Genomic DNA, 16,239 nt, shown 5'->3' with positions numbered 1-16,239 from the left:
AGCTCCTGAAGTTTGTTTTCTTTCTAAGGATATGTCTGGCTTTGAATGTTTGATCCACCTGATGAACTGCTAGATTAAAGTGTTTATGCCAAATTTGTACTGGAATTGCCATTGAGGAGTGAATCATATAATAGGCCTGTAAATGAAACTAAAAATTGTTACAGATATTCTAAACAGAGGCTACTTCAGACAAAAAAATATTTTCCAGCACTTCATAAAACAAATAGTGTGCAAGTATCTGTTGGAACTGGAGGCAGACCTTTGGCTGTTGTTTATCTTGTTCTGCATATGGTGAAGCTGTGGTCAGCATGGAACAGCATCTCAGCAGTCGCTTTGGTCTTTGCTAATGTTATACATGTAACCTGTGAAGCAAGTTTCACGTCAGGTTTTTTGCTGCCCAGTGCACTGTCTTTAAAATTCTTTTATATTCTCCTTTTTAGATTACTATAACATTGAGGCTTTGCTAGGCTAGTACATAATGCAGCCCTCCTCAATTGCTGTTTCAGTTACAGATACCAGCAGATGGTTTTTCAACCGTAGAAGCAGTAATATGTGACAGCTGAAAAATTCTGACATCGCTTTTGGATTGAACTAGTCTTCCTACCAGTTGAACCATGATGCCCAGAAGTGGAAACAACCTTGCTTATTAGATGGTAGAGACTAGTTGAGAGACTTTATTTTTAAACAGACTCTTCTATATAAAGATAATTATTTTTGAAACTTGCATTATACAAGAGTAAGATGAATGGTATTCAACACTCTGCTTTTTCTAAATGTAGAGCATTAAAGACACTTAAAAATAAGATTAAAAGAATGTGTTTTTCTCAACATTTGAATTTTTTTGGTGGGAGTTACAGTTTTGCCTTTCTTCCACATCCCATTATTCCTCCTCTCCTCCCCGATCAAGTGTTAATGAGGAATTCAGGGTTTTTTTTTAAAAAAAAAAAAAAAGGCAGTGAGGATAAACAGACCTCACAGGCTCCTCATTCAGCTCAGCAGGGCACTAGACCTTAGCTATTCTTCATTTCACAGTGAAGATGATCAGTTCTGGGTGACCACTTTCAAAGGGCACAGAGTTTTTGAAGGTGCTCGGCAGGATGATAAATTGTCGTGTCTGTCATCCTGTGCCTTGCGGAAATGCAGCAGGGGTCTCTTCTGCAGGAACTTGTAAAGAAAAAGATAGACTGTGACACTTGGCTGGCTGGATGCCGCCTGTTTATGTGGAATCTGTTCGAGGGCCTGTTAAATAGTACCCAAATGCAAGTTTTTTCTAAGAATGGATGGGAGAATCGATTATTATGACAACCTCCAAAGCATAATCCTAATGAGATCTTAAAGATGTCTTGATGGCCTCTTTTTAAAATTTTGTCATTGTTTTTGAATGTTTCAGTTACACGCTAAATATATGTATTCCCACCGCAGGTCAAGAAGCCTGGGAAGGTATATATTTCTGTTTTTCTGAGATGTGTGCTGTAATTCACCTCAATAAGTCACCATAACTTGATTTTGGTGTATTAGTATCACTTGGTACTTCTGAAGTGCAGTTATATTTTTGGTTGTGCTCAGTTATCTTTTTGGTTCCCGTGTCTTTTGTTTTTTGCAAATTTTTAAGAGATTGCAATGATTTACATATAATATCTTATTATCTTTCTGAATTTTCAATATTAAAATTCTTTTTTTAACACATGCTTAAAGTTATTCTGTGTGTTTGTGTCCATCTCCTTTTCTCTGATTGCAGTTTGTTGGCTAGGAACAACTGACATCATCTGTTGCTAAAGTGAAAAAAAACTCCAAAAAAAGAGAGAATTTTGCTGTAGTTAAAAAAAAAAATTTTTTTTTGACATTTTATTATTTATATTGTCTACTTGTGATGTTAAAGCCTATTTGAAAAATGGGAATGGGCTTTTCTTGCCTATTCTACCATTGGTATTAAACACATCAAAGAAATACTTTAATCCAAATTTAAGAGCTTCTTTTCTTTCACACGTATATTTGGATTTTGGTAAAATAGTCTTTTAAAAATAAACATACATAGAGATGTGAACTCTACCTAGCAATATCTCATTTAAAGCTGATGTTGGTAACTACAGCACAAAAAGATTGTATATTTCAAAATAAATATGAGGAGATTTTACAAATGCATTGTTATGAAATTACTATGTTGTCTTTACGGAAACATCGAATCAAGAGTTGTTAAGATTGTATTGCTGGTGCAGAGACTGCAGAGGGAGCTAATGATCTGATGTAAACAGAAGTCCTGTCTGTGGTGAAGAAATGTCAGGGATTTGTGTTCCTGATTATTTCACGAGAAAATCTGTCAAAATCTGCCTGTCAAATCTCAGCTAAATTGAGAAAGAGGAGAGCCTGTTTTGAGAAGGGATAATATGGTATTGTAGGGCAAGGAAAAAAGAAATAATCAGTATTGGCACAGTTATATAACATCTGAACCTTCTGAAACTCTTTAATAGAAAGAAATAGGTTCACGACAGTAGAAGAGGAGAATGTCCTAATACCTACATCAGTACTGGGGTGAAGTTTAGCTGAACCCAGAAGAGCTTGTATGTACTAGCAGCAAACGCTACCACCTTGCAAGTTGTCATTGTATGGAGGGGATTTGTTGCAAATACCATCACAAGGGAGTGATGTCTGTCCTGGTGGTGTGCACTCCTAACCACCTGAGGGTACCCCATGCCATCTCCACTTACAAAAAGCTTAAGGCCCCCTTCTAACTCTGTAGTAATTTTTCACTTAGATCAAGGCCAGTGTTTCATTAACAGAACTGAGAGAAGCAGCAAACTGCAATGTGGGTACCCAAGGACGTGGCCAGAGAAAGGGAAATAGGAAGACCCTTCAAGCTAGGAACAGTGGCCCTCTAAGAATGCCAGAACCAACTTGCAAGAAAATACATGGAAGCAGAAGTTGATAGTCAAAAGCATTATTAACAATCACTGTTGTTTCAAAGAATATCCCCTCTCAGACCTGGAACCAAAACATTTCCTGTCTCTTTGCTGAGTCCTGTCTTCCTCCCTTTGCTTTGATTGTCCTGCTTCATTACAGCCTGCTTATCCAGAAATAAATGTTGGTCTCTGTGGACCTCATGCTGTTTGTTTTTACAAATCTTTATTAGAGACTGAATGCACTTTCAGTATGCTGAATCATACTATTAAATCTAGCTCTGTAGCTGTGAAGGTGTGATTTTGTTACAGATAGAAATGTGATATTTATCCTACTCCCACTGATTTCTGTTACAGACTTCTGTTTCAGGCTGTCGGAAGCAAGACTGGGAGATAAGTGACTGATTCTGGGCAAAGATTCAGGGAAATTTGCAGGGCTGGAGAAGAGACAGGCTTCCAGGCATCCAGCCTGTTCATCAGTCTGCTGATTATAGCAGAGAGGTTTTGAACCAAACTTGCAGGAAAATCAAGCTATGTCGCTACCTGTAGAAGTCTGAAAATCCTTATTTTTTCACTTGAGTCTAATTATTCCTTTTCTCTTTGTGCAGATCCTAGAAGAAAGTATCATGTAAGGCTGCTGGCATATAACAGTATGGAAGAAGGTTACCAGGCAGACCAAACAGTCAGCACTCCAGGATGTGTCTGTAAGTGTTGTAGGTGCATGAAGAATTTGTTAAGAGCTGAGCTGTTTCAAGGACCCAGCAGCCTTGTGTTTTTAACCTATAAATATTCAATTAATTTGGTGTAAAACAGAGAACCAGAAAGATTATATCTGAGACAAATACTGTCCTAGTCATCCTGCAACAGTGGCAGTCTCCTGTGTTCATGAACTGCAGCTGAGGAAACAAGATAGCTACCAAGCACGTTTTCTTCCCCTGTTGGATTGTCTGCATCATCTAACCAGTGACGTATCATGTATCTTAGGAGAGAGAGATCTGTCTCTCTCCCTTGTCTCTGTTTATAGTTTTGACTTTGGTTTTGACTAAACAAGTGGGACTACAGGAGTCATATATGACATGTGTTGGGTTAGGAAGGATCTTTAATAGCTTGAACCAGATTCCTGGGTCTGAATACCAGGTAGTGCTGTGCAGAGGCAGATTTGAATCTAAACCTGTGGGCTCAGACCTGTCTCTTAATCTTGCCAGTATTTGTATACAGTTCATTAAATAATTCATGCTCCTTTTTTGTTTTAAACAGCTGTCCGTGATCGCATGGTGCCACCACCACCACCTCCTCACCACCTCTATGCCAAAGCTAATACTTCATCTTCTATCTACCTTCACTGGGGAAGGCCTGCCTTTACATCTGCACAAGTCATTAACTACACAATCCGCTGCAACCCAGTGGGGCTGCAGAATGCTTCTCTGGTTCTCTACCTTCAAACGTAAGTGCAGTGCTACTAATGAGTCTTGGTTTCCTGTTTCCAGATCCTTCCCACTCAGTTTCTACTCTTCCTGCCCTCTCTTAATAGCCTTTTACTGTAACAACTTTCATTTCCCTTAGAGGACTGTGTGTTTTGCCCAGTGGTTGCTAGTTCTGTTTCTTGGTTATTTAAGATGTGTTCATAGAACAGCTTAATTCTCTACCTGTCATCCTTGTGTTGGATCCCTGGATGAACTCCTGAATTTTTAATGGCTTTTTAGCTGTCTTAAGTTTAATTTAATTTTAAGTTCTTCTTCAACCAAACAAAATTGAATACTTATTTGAATACAAGAATACTTGTCTCGGCAAAGATGGTACTTAGTCCAGTGTCTGATTTTAAGACTGGAAACAAGAATTTTTGAGTTTTGAGGGCCTGAGCATGTTACTGTGGGAATGCCATGTCCTGAGTGTGTGGCACCCTGCCAGGAGAAAGCTGAGTAGGAACTACAGCTTGGTTTTCAGAGAAGAAATTCATGAGCCACAGAATGGCAGAGCAGGGAAGAAATTCTGCCTAGGCTTGGTGCCCAACTCTCTGCCCAGGTGGTATGGGAGGGAGCAGAAGACTTTGCTCCATTGTGGCTGACTCTGCTGGGGGCCATGGTGCTGTTGAGGGAATCCGTATGTGTGTAGCTCCCTCAATACCTGGGCTTACCGAAGCCTTCTAAATAAAAAAAATGCTATCTTAAAATATAGTTTCCATCCTAATATGGATGGTTTTCTCTTCAAAGAACGCATCCCCTGCTGTATAACTCCTGACAACGATTAGACACAGTATAATCACCATGTAAAATTCTTAGTGTGCAATATGGAGCATAGCAATGAATGCTGCTCTTTGTGATAGGATGAGACTACTGCAAATATTGGTGACTGCCTTTGCAGTATGGAAGATTAAAATATTAAATGAGATTTAATAAAGCAATATCTGTAGAGTAACACCATTTTAAAGTGAGATTTAACCTCGATTTGGGTCTTAGCATCCAGAATTAACCCTGGTGTATATGAAAGATTTCCCCCCTTCTGCAGAACTAAAATAAAGCAGAATTTCTACAATTGGCTTTGTGATCAAATAGTAAACTGCAATATTACAATTCATATAATCAATTTTACAATTAAATTTTACAAATTTTACCAAATATGACTACAAAATGATTAGGGAACATTTGTATTCTACAGAGATCCCCTAAACATGAGGTGATAGAGGCCATAAGTGGAAGGGGAAGTTGCAAACATAGCCCGTGTCTGTTCTGTAAACTGAGAAACAGATCCAGGAATAGCTGATGGAGCCAACAGCATGTTCCTTTTCAACTGTGATGCTGGTTGTAGTTTGTTACTCCAGCTTGAAGCATAGTGTCCTATGTACAAATGTGGAGAGAGCTGAGTTTGGGATACCTACTGGTGATCTGGGAAATCATATTGTTTGACTTGCTTGTGCATCAGCTGTCCAAACAACCTTTATAAAAACTTGAGCTCAAGTCAACTGACAGCAGACATAATGTCCTCCAGAGAGCTCCAGGGTTAGTACAATAACATTTTCAGGTAGACAGCGCAGATGGGACCGTGTGTCTCAACTTGAACTGGTTTGTCTTTTGTTGAACTGACAGTGAGAATCTACTCATGGTGTCTAAGAGATACCATTTGAGTTTGGGATCTTGAAGTCAACTGCTGCTGTTAAATTTATTTTATTCCTTCATCTGTTCAGGTCAGACACTCACATGTTAGTTCAAGGTCTTGAGCCAAAAACCATGTATGAATTTGCAGTTCGGCTGCATGTGGACCAGCTCTCCAGTCCCTGGAGTCCAGTAGTCTACCATACTACCCTTCCAGAAGGTAAGGCACTAGGAGAGGACCACATAGTCCTAAAAGAAAGCTCTGTAAACCAAATGGCCTGAAAAATTGGTTATTAATTTTAAACTGTCTGTAGGAGAGAGAAATACTTTCCTGTGAGATACCGATAATGCTTTTCTCAGTGAGAGAGAGAAAAATGCTGTCAGGAAAATACTTCTTTTGGAACTGTGAAATTCTTTTTCAAAATCTACCTAAAATCAGCAACAATTTTTATGTAGAATGTGATATACTTACACCTTTAGCAACCGCTGAATGGAAATAACTGGAATAAAAAAAAAATGTATTGAAGAGGCATGGCTTATTCATAGGCATTATGAAACATTTTAAAAACCAGAAGTTTTAGAAACTAAGCATTTTACACAGCTACTGCCCTAGCTGCTGGTTTGCTTTTCTGTCAGCTTGATCAGTGAAAATCAAAAGCTTCAGTTTCATGTTCTCAGCATTGCAGTGTTTGCCTAGTACCTCTTCACAGGGTAATGGTGTGGATTTTTGTCAGTAACTGTTTCCTTCTGGAGTTGAAGGAAAGATACAGAATTTGTTTTTACAAAATCTAAGCTATTGACCAGATCAGAGCTAACAGGAGAGTTTCTCTTCAGGAGCAGTATATGTTTGTTTAGATGTTGTTTATCTGTGATGTAGCAGTAGCCATTAGGTCTGCACATGGGTTTCTTTCTGAGCAATTTAATTGCATGTAAATTAGGTTAGCCTAATAGCATTGTGTTACTGTTCTCACAGCACCATCTGGCCCTCCAGTAGGAGTGAAGGTGACTTTGATAGAGGATGATACTGCTTTGGTTTCCTGGAAGCCACCTGATGGTCCTGAAACAGTTGTTACACGATATACTATCCTGTATGCATCCAGGAAGTCTTGGATTGCTGGGGAATGGCAAGTGTTGCACAGAGAAGGTAAACTAAAATCATAAACCTATGAACTGGACAAACAGTGATGCTACTCATAAGATGCTTTGTTACTTTCAGCTACTTGGACTACAGTAAGAAAAAAATTCATGTAAATGTTCACATAAAAGTTAGAATTATTCCCATGCTTGTGATGAAAATTTATTAAAAACCAATTAATACTCAGAAGGTGAGGGGAGAGGGGTTGTCTGTTGCTTTGGAGCTCAGTATGTACATGTGAACCAAAATGTCTCATAAATCCAATTACATCCATCTTAGCCTGTTGTAACCGTGATTGTGATGGTTTCATTTTGTAAATGCAGTCTTTCAAATCTGAAGTCTCTGAGATGCCTTATTCTCCAGAAATAAATTTATAAATATTGCTGTGTGGGTTTATATGTTTCTTTCAATCACTGCCAATCCAGTTAGCTCAGTTTGCTTAATGAACTTTCCCCTACTCCCAGTAAATTGCTCTGCAAATTCAATTTAACTCTCTGGCTCTATTCTACTGCTGAGCTCCAGCTAGCTAATCTAACAGTAACTCAGGTATGGTGATATGAACTGCAGTCACATCTTTGTGATTAGATGTAGATACAGTCTAAATTTTTATAGGCACTTTCCAGAATAATACTATGATTTGAAGAGCTGCATCAAGAACAGATTTCTACTATAGCCAGAAAAAAAGCATTTACTGTTTAGTTGGTATTCAAAATAGAGACAGTTCAGAATAGATAATGTTCTAATAATGTATTAAACCAGAGAGAGAAGCTCAGTGTTACAGAGTAAAGTCATATACTTGAGCAGCTTATTTAAGAGGATTGCCCAGGAGGAGTTACTATTTTGTTGTTCTGTGTTGTTTCATGGCTGACAGCTTAGCTGTTAGCAGAGAGTGAGGCTTTAAATTTTCTGTGGAGAAAATTCATAAAACTTGATGAGTATGCACTCAGAGGACAATTCGTTTTGCCATCAGAGTGAACTGTTTTAGTTCAAAGAATGTGGTTGTCCTTTGTGCTGCTCCTGAAGAGAGGACGAAGGACCAACAGCCATTTTGAAAGGTGGCAGTGCCTCTTTGTCTTTGCTGGAGCAGAATGGTATTTGTCAGGCTGGCCTCAAATGCAGTGGTCAGCTGTGAAGAGTAACAGCAAGATGACTATTAATCTTAAGCAAAATTTGTGAAAAATAACTAGTCTCTGAAATATCAGTGAGGTCTAACTATAGGGGGAAGACTGAGCCCATGTTTTTTCACTATTAAAATAGTTCAAAGAAACAGTGATATAAAGTTGTCCCATTAAATTGTTGAAAGAAACAGTGATGTAAAGTTGTCGTATTAAAGGACCAATTTAATATTAGTTTTTAGTCAATAAAAACCCCAGCAGATTTAAATTCACAGACAGCTTATATTTGAAGAATAAATCTTGTCATTCTAGTGATGATACGCTGTATTTGTTGTGTGCAGCAAAGTGGCTGAATTGCTGTCAGGTATATACTTCAGCTCAGCCATGGCTGTGAGACTGAACAGCATCTCAAATAGTATTTTACCACAGACATTTCAGATCAGGGGATGGCAATAACAGTAAACATTTTCATGTGCTCCCATACCGAAAGTGTTGGAGGGAATGAGCAAAAGGAGAGCTATAAATCTCAGTGTATTACTATGTCCATCAATGTTAGAGTCACTAATTTTGTATTTTGACAGATATATTGGGGTTTGAGGCATGGCATGGAATTTGGGCATCTTGACACATTAGGACAATCTGTAATGCTCTTCATTAAAGTACAGATGAAAAAGTCTGTGAAAGAAAATCAGTATATAGATGTAAGATTAGGCAAATACTGTCATAGTCCCGTGACAGTCCTTTCATAGGTAGTTTGAGGTAGAAGCAGGGTTTGGGTTTTTTAATGCATTTATTCTGATAAGATCAGCTCGCCCTATGCAATAAATAGCATTGTTTTGTCTTGACACTAAACCTGCTCAGCAGAAGATTTGTGAAATCTTAGCCCCATTCCTTTTGCATACCTCCAAAGGCATGCCCCCCTAAATAAAAAAAATTAAAACCCACCACCAAAACAAAACAAAAAAACCCAAACCAGCCTTACCCCCTGTAAAAGTCCTAGCATGGACTTTAGTTAACATATGAACATTTCTACAATCCACCAACTTAAAAACCAAAACCCTTTAATTTGATTGAGCTTGTGTTAGGCATGGCAGAATTAGAAAATACAACTGCAGTTTGTTGCTGATTCGTGATGTGGGCTATCTTCCAGCCACCTCCCCCCTTTCCCGAGTTCTCTTCAAGTGGATCAGAAGTTACAGCCTTTACACACTTGGTGTGCAGTAAATCAGTACAAAGTGCTTACTTGCTTTAGCAATGCAGCAGGTTTGAAAGGAGCTGGTGGGAAAGAGCCTGTAATATTGAAACGTGACCTTTCGCCCTTGCTGGTGCTAAATATTACAGCTCCTTTGGTTACAGATACCTCACATTTTACTTCAAATGCTTTCAGCTAATGGGTGTTTTTATGGAAGAGCTGAAATAGCTTTTGAAGTAGCTTCCCTTTTGCCAAATGTATAATCTTTTCTGTCAACAAAACAACCTTGTATTTTATACACTCCCGTGATACTATAAATTCTGACTTCTGAAACTGATTTGAAAGGTTGAAATTTAGACTTAAGTCTGAGAAAGAAAATGGAATATGTGAAAGAGAACAAGGGATAGATTTGGTCCTGTAACTGCCATTATTTAGGGAAAGTAAAGCGATATATTTCTATGGTGGGAAGAAACACAGGCATTTTAGAAAGGAATTGGAATTTTAAGCGGCAGTCTGCAGTCCCTGGACAAGCAAAGCTCTCATTGACTTTAGGAGTTTTGCCTGTCTAAGGACAATGCAAGTGAATCCTATTTATGTTTTTAATCTGTTTTTCCTGCCTTCAAGAGACTTCAGGAAATGAATCCTTAACATGTGAGAGAGACTTTTTCTGTAATATTTTTAGTAGCACAGCTTAGATGCACAGTAATCAAGGAAGCCTGTGCAGGTCTAAATAGGGTTTAATTTTATTTTAAAGCATGGTATAATGTACTCTTCCAAATCTGTCTTGTTCATTTTACCAACTAGACCTGAAATTTGATAAACTGAACCTGAATTATTTTGTTACGGCAATTTTCATTCACATTGATGGTACAATGGATCTAGGAGAGGCACATAGATTAATATATGAGAGAGGTCTAACATTCTGCTTTCTCTGTCTGTGAGTCTAGTTAATGCTTCAAGCATCTCCTCACAGATGCGATCACAACATAAATCCTGTCACACTGAAATGCAGCTAGCATTAGATTTAGGATTAGTATGCTGTGTATCGTAGCCAATACTTGACTCTTGGTTTTGAACTATACTGGCACTTCACAGTGTGCTGTGTTCAAGCAGGATGGAGAGAAAGGACAGAAGAGACAAACAGGCAGCCCCAGCGTTCATTCTGTACCCTGTATATGCAGGTTAGAATGTATGAAAGTGATCACAGTCCTCAAACAAGATTTGGAGGTGGTATTAGAAAGAAGGTGTAGGTCCCAGCATTTAAATCTTACTCTGTTCCCACAGATTTTGTCTAACTGGAACTGTTTATCAAATCTTTTCATAGGAGCAATGACCATGGCTTTGCTGGAGAACCTCGTAGCAGGAAATGTCTACTTGGTCAAAATAGCAGCCTCCAATGAAGTGGGAGAAGGACCCTTCTCAAATGCAGTAGAACTTGCTGTCCTGCCAAAGGCAACATCAGAGTCTAATCAGAGACCTAAACGCTTGGATTTGGGAGATTCCACAAGTCAGTAGCAATGTTTTGATTACTGCTGTCACAAGTACCAGGAAGAAAGACCCCTGTTTGTTCTAGCTTGTAACCGCTTTCTGGGTAGACCGTTCTGTTTTATGTGAGGCAGTCCTAACAGTGTAGCATTTCCTTCTAAATGAAACCATTTTGGAATTTTTATCTCAGTTCAACTCAGAACAGGTTTAATTCTTTTGCTCAGAAGTTGGAAGTTTGCCTTTCAAATGAGAATACAGAACTGTTTTGAATTTTACATCAGTATCAACTTTGCAGCTGGTCTTCTACGGCACTTGTAAGTCCTTTATTTGGCTTGAGATACCAGTAGCACTGGGTCAGTTAGAACCAGACAGCCCAGCAGAGATTGGATGGCATCTCAAATAAATCTGTTGGAATTTGCTGGTTCCAGGTATTCCAGCAACCCAAATCAACCTGTCAGTCAGTGATATACCAGCATATATTTTCACCAAAGTAGTCAGCCTCACCTGCAGCTCTTTGGGGAAAATGTGATACGTTACCTTGCAGAAATTAAGGTAACATCAGTGCTTTCTCCATATAAGAATGGAAAAACACATTGTCTTTGTCTGACATAGAACAGGATTTATCTTGGTGACTTGTTACAGATTCTAGAGCTATCTGGGGAGATGAGCTAGTAATTATTCAGGTACATGAGCCTTTTAACCTTTCCTTGTTGCTACACGTTGAATTGTGATTAAAACATAGGGATTTTTCTTGCTCAGGCTTTCTCCCTTCCTGGAATTCAGTTATATTTTGGGCCTGAGTAAGCAAATAGTCATGCCCTCAGGATTAGGTTAATAGACATATGATGTTAGAGCATAAACCAAAGTGAAGCGTCCTAGGTGACAGTGGCTGAAATTCTCCAAGCCTGGAATTCTCCAAGCTTTTTCCCTTTGTTGTCCAGTAGCACCCTGTAAGGAAGGGGTTGGAGATAGCTACCCTGCTCCATGTTGTAGGTCACTGAAGAGGCTCTGGTGTGGGGCAGTTCCTTCTTCCCCTCCCACACCAGGACTGCGTACACTCCTCTGTTTGGTCTACAAGTTTTATTTTCAAAAGTGTCAAAATGTATGACAGAGAAAGTCTGGAAATCTCATTAAAAGGAAGCATTTGTGTCTCTGGTTGTGACTGTAACCCTATTAATTTCCCGACAGGGATCAATGGGTAACTCTTCTTATTTACTGAGCCTTCTGTATTCTTTTTTGCTATAGCTTATTCTGACTATTATCATCTGGATCAGAAATCAATGACTGGCATTGTTGTTGGGGTTTGCATAGCCTTGACCTGCATCCTTATCTGCATCCTGATCTTAATTTATCGCAGTAAAGCCAGGTATGTTTTTGTTCTTGATGACTGAGCTCTTTCTCAATGCACTGATTCTTGGGATATGCCTTCTTCTGCAAGAGTGCTAAGTTCTCTGAAGTACTCTGTCTCTTCACCTATTCCTACCAGCAGTGGAAACAAAGCACTTTGTTGGTTCTTCCTACTTTACCTTCTCCAATGAAAAGAAGGAAGAACCCACAGAGTGAGTCAGTGGTGCTGTGACAACTAAGTATGAGGCATGTTTCCAAATAAAAAACCCCTTTTGAGTCAGATAAGCATGCTGCTTTACATCATCTGCTCCTTCTGCTTAACCCTCCAGCCTGCCCAGACTTGGTTTGCAAGGCTTTAACGCTCTGGTGTTGCTGAACAAGAGGAACTCTGACATGAAGCAGTTCCATGGTGCAGTTGCTTTGCAGTGGTGCAAGCCACTATCTGTCTGTCTTGTCATCAGCTGCTATGGGGCATAAACTGGCCCAGTGACCCTGCCCATAACTTTGGGATCAGAACAAATATAAGTTACTTGAAATAATAAATTAAAAAACTGTCTGAAAGTATATTTTAGTAACAAGGGCTTTTTAGCATACATGCAGGAAAAAATACGGATTTGGAGACAGTCTTTGTGTAGCATGGTAGAAAGGTCTTAGTATCATTAGTGGTTACTTCCTCCAAGTAATATTACTAATCATGATAATTCCTGTCTGCGTATAAGCTTGTAGCGTACTGTGTATGATTAACTGGAAGCAGATGTTATTTTTATCACAAGCAATAAATTTAAATTCCATGAGAGTTAGGAGTATCATATAACAAAATGTAAATGCCAAGAATATACCAATATTACTTGATTAATAATAGCTTTGAAGTTTATCCTTGATTATTTTATATTTTCTTCCTGTGGATCAATTTTATTTCTGCTTAACGTTGTGTAGGAAAACATCTGCTCCTAAACCTGGGCAGCAAAGCACTGACCAGCTGTCACATAACAGCATCTCATTAGCCAGTGCTAATGAGGTGGAGAAGAGTATTGAAGGAATTGCAGAGAATGAAGAATCCTTATTGCCAATGATAGTGGGAAACGGCTTCATCGATGCTAAGGTATGGTGAGCTTTGCTCACTCCCAAAACAGAAATCTTTCTTTAGAACTCATTGCTATAGCATCAGAGTCCTTATCAAAAGTAAAATATGTACGCTACAAATCCACAGGAGGTTTTTTAATAGGACAAGCACAAGTTTGGCAATCCAGGGTCAGATTTTCAAGACTCATCTTAAAGTTCAGCTAGAGATCTGATTCAGTACACTTGTCTTACACTGTACTCTGCAGATTGCAGAGTGTGGCTCTGGCACAGCATCAAAGGATAAAAGGTCCATAGACTTAGGGCTGCTCGGTGGCCTCTGCTAGTCCGAGGAGATAGGTGAGAGAGTCCTTGTCAGTACCTAGTTCAGTAAGTGCCTGCGCACAATCTAGTCAAGTATGACACTAAGCAGGTATTAAAGAAAACAGTTTTCTGTATATTTACTGGTAAGACAATGTTACATTTTATAAACTCATATTTGGTCAAATTATAAATTAATCTGGATTGCAGGATGTATCAGTGGATATGTAGAATCTTACAGTGCAGGAGTCCGGTGACAAAATGCGACAAAACCACATTGGCCTTACTTTCACATGCAGACATACTGATTTAAGGCTTGTTCTGTACACACTGCAAACCTGAATGGAGCTGCTCCCCGTGGATGTGTGCGAGAGCTGGGAAACGGAAATGGACCCCAGGACAGGCACAGACACTATGGCTACAAATGGTCACATTCAGAGTAGTAGAGCAAGAGCAGTGGCTGGAACATTTTGCTGTGTGTTTGCATTATTATGGCTGTTGGGTCTGGCCTGTGGGATTGCCAGATTTAGTGGATCTGGTCTCGAGTAGTAGATGAATACCAGACCACAAACATGTGACTGAGCACTAAGACTTCATCTTTCTCTTCAGTATGGAGCTAATAGGTAGGAATAGAAAAATATTTTCAAATATCTTAGAAATTTAGTTTGTTAAAATAAATGTCTGCGTCTCCCTCTGTTGTAGGGGGGATCTGATCTGATTATTAACAGCTACGGGCCTGTCACAAAGGCTAACTGCAAGAAAAGGTGGCTGTTCTTCCAGGATACTAAGAAGGTGAAGACTGAGGAGGTAATTGGTCTAATGGACAGAGATGTGCAATCTTTAGTGTAATATCCTGTGTTTACAAAGGAAGATAGGTAGTTTTCTATTTATGAAGAAGCATAATTACTGATCTAAGTTTTAATTGGATAGTTTCAGTTGTGTTAAGGTTGATGATGTTTTACCATGTGGTAAAGTCTTACAGAAGTTTAATTTTCTGTCCCAAGTTGTCAGATACTGTAACTCTTTACAGTTAACTGATTACTTTCTTGCCTGTGCTCTTTTATCTGTGAGCAAAAGGATTTCTGTATGCTGGGTCTATGCATAGCATCTGCAGAGACTTTGTATAAATATAAATACAAATTAAATTCGTATTTATAAATAAAAATAATACAAAAAACTGTAAACAATCCCCTCCTACCCTGACAGCTAAAACTTTGTTTGCTGAAGAGAAACCAAAAGAGGGAAGTTAAATGATTTACCCAAAGTACTGAAGAAATTGCGAATCTGAGTAGAACTGTCTGGCTTCTGAAATTGTTGCTCTGAACACATTTGCTGTTTGGATGAGAAAAATAACAGTTTAAAACTGAGGTGTTAAACCAAATCCTGAATATTATCATGCAAATTCACACCTATGGGGCATCTAACTAATATTTATTGAATTATAGCTTGTATTGTGCTCTTGTATGTTTAAGGAATAGTAAATCCTGATATCTGTGGTGTAAATTCATATTCTAAAATAATTCCAGAAGCAGCTGCCTATTTCTGATGCCCCTGTAAGAAAAATATTTGCTACCACCCAAGGAGTAATGCCTAAAGAATATGCATGAAGGGATGGGAGAGAGCACTACCAAGTATGTTTTTAAAATACCATTCAGGTCTCTCCAGTGAAATCATTCTTGATTAGTCATGCTTAGCTAGAAGGGATTATTTCATCTATTATGGAAGAGAAGAGTATGAGCAAGACTTGAGATTGATTCTTTTTAACCTCCTGTAGGAAAGCTCAGATTGTTCTGAGCCAGTGCTGTTAGAGGCACTCCAGCAGAATAGGAGATAGGAAATGCAATGAAAATTAAAATTATTAAAATTATCAGCTTTTCAGAGGCTGGACAATCTTTTTCTCTCTGCTTTTTATGTAGCCTCAGAGAAGATTTGTCCAGGCGGTGTGTCTGTATCAGCCAGGCACCACTGTGCTGATCGGTGAGGATGACTCCCCCAGCTCTCCTGGCCAGCAGCCTAATTTCCAGGTGCCGTTCAGTATTGTTGCCGATACAGAGCATTCGGCCAACAGCGAAGGAAGCCACGAGACTGGTGACTCTGGAAGATTTTCTCACGAGTCCAACGATGAGATACATCTCTCCTCTGTGACAAGTGCCACCCCTCCCACTACCAGTCCTTTCGTAAGCAGTGACTTGGGTACGAACATGATGAGCCCTGCCATAAGTAACTGCACAGAGTCTCCTCTGCCGTTCGCTGCTGACCAGACTCCTACCTCACCTCTTCAGACACACTCTGCAGTGCAGAACTGACACCCTTAGGGCCACGCCAGACATTCTTGCAGTGTATGTCTGTTCGAAGGACAATGAACAGGGAGCCAAAGGTTTATATTGTGGAAAGCCTGACTAACCTAGCAGGTGATCCTATATTTCTGTTGAATGTTTTTTCTTTTTTTTTTTTTTTTTTGTTGTTGTTTGTTTTTAAAACTCACTCATTTTGAATGTTCAGTGGTCAACAAATGTGAAAGGACAGTGAAGATTTCTGACTAAAGTTAAAAATATGTCACTGGAGCAAAGGGAAGGCTGTTGGCCCTTTTGCTGACTATCTA

The 16,239-nt window shown here is 39.1% G+C and overlaps 1 protein-coding gene across 1 annotated transcript in view; it reads left to right on the top strand.

Moving 5' to 3' along the window:
- PRTG (protogenin) overlaps positions 1-15,943 on the top strand; it is an 82,661-nt gene extending 66,718 nt beyond the window's left edge. Inside the window, 9 exon segments of the mRNA XM_074837710.1 lie at positions 3,503-3,598; positions 4,152-4,338; positions 6,076-6,203; positions 6,957-7,127; positions 10,750-10,932; positions 12,156-12,276; positions 13,194-13,359; positions 14,340-14,444; positions 15,554-15,943. Coding sequence (XP_074693811.1) covers positions 3,503-3,598; positions 4,152-4,338; positions 6,076-6,203; positions 6,957-7,127; positions 10,750-10,932; positions 12,156-12,276; positions 13,194-13,359; positions 14,340-14,444; positions 15,554-15,943 — 1,547 coding nt within the window.
- Positions 15,944-16,239: the final 296 nt, after the last annotated feature.

Source organism: Strix aluco, chromosome 12 (genome assembly GCF_031877795.1).
Source record: "Strix aluco isolate bStrAlu1 chromosome 12, bStrAlu1.hap1, whole genome shotgun sequence".
NCBI lineage: Eukaryota > Metazoa > Chordata > Aves > Strigiformes > Strigidae > Strix > Strix aluco.
The sequence above is the reverse complement of the archived record's forward strand: the minus strand, read 5'-3'. Positions and strand labels throughout refer to the sequence as shown.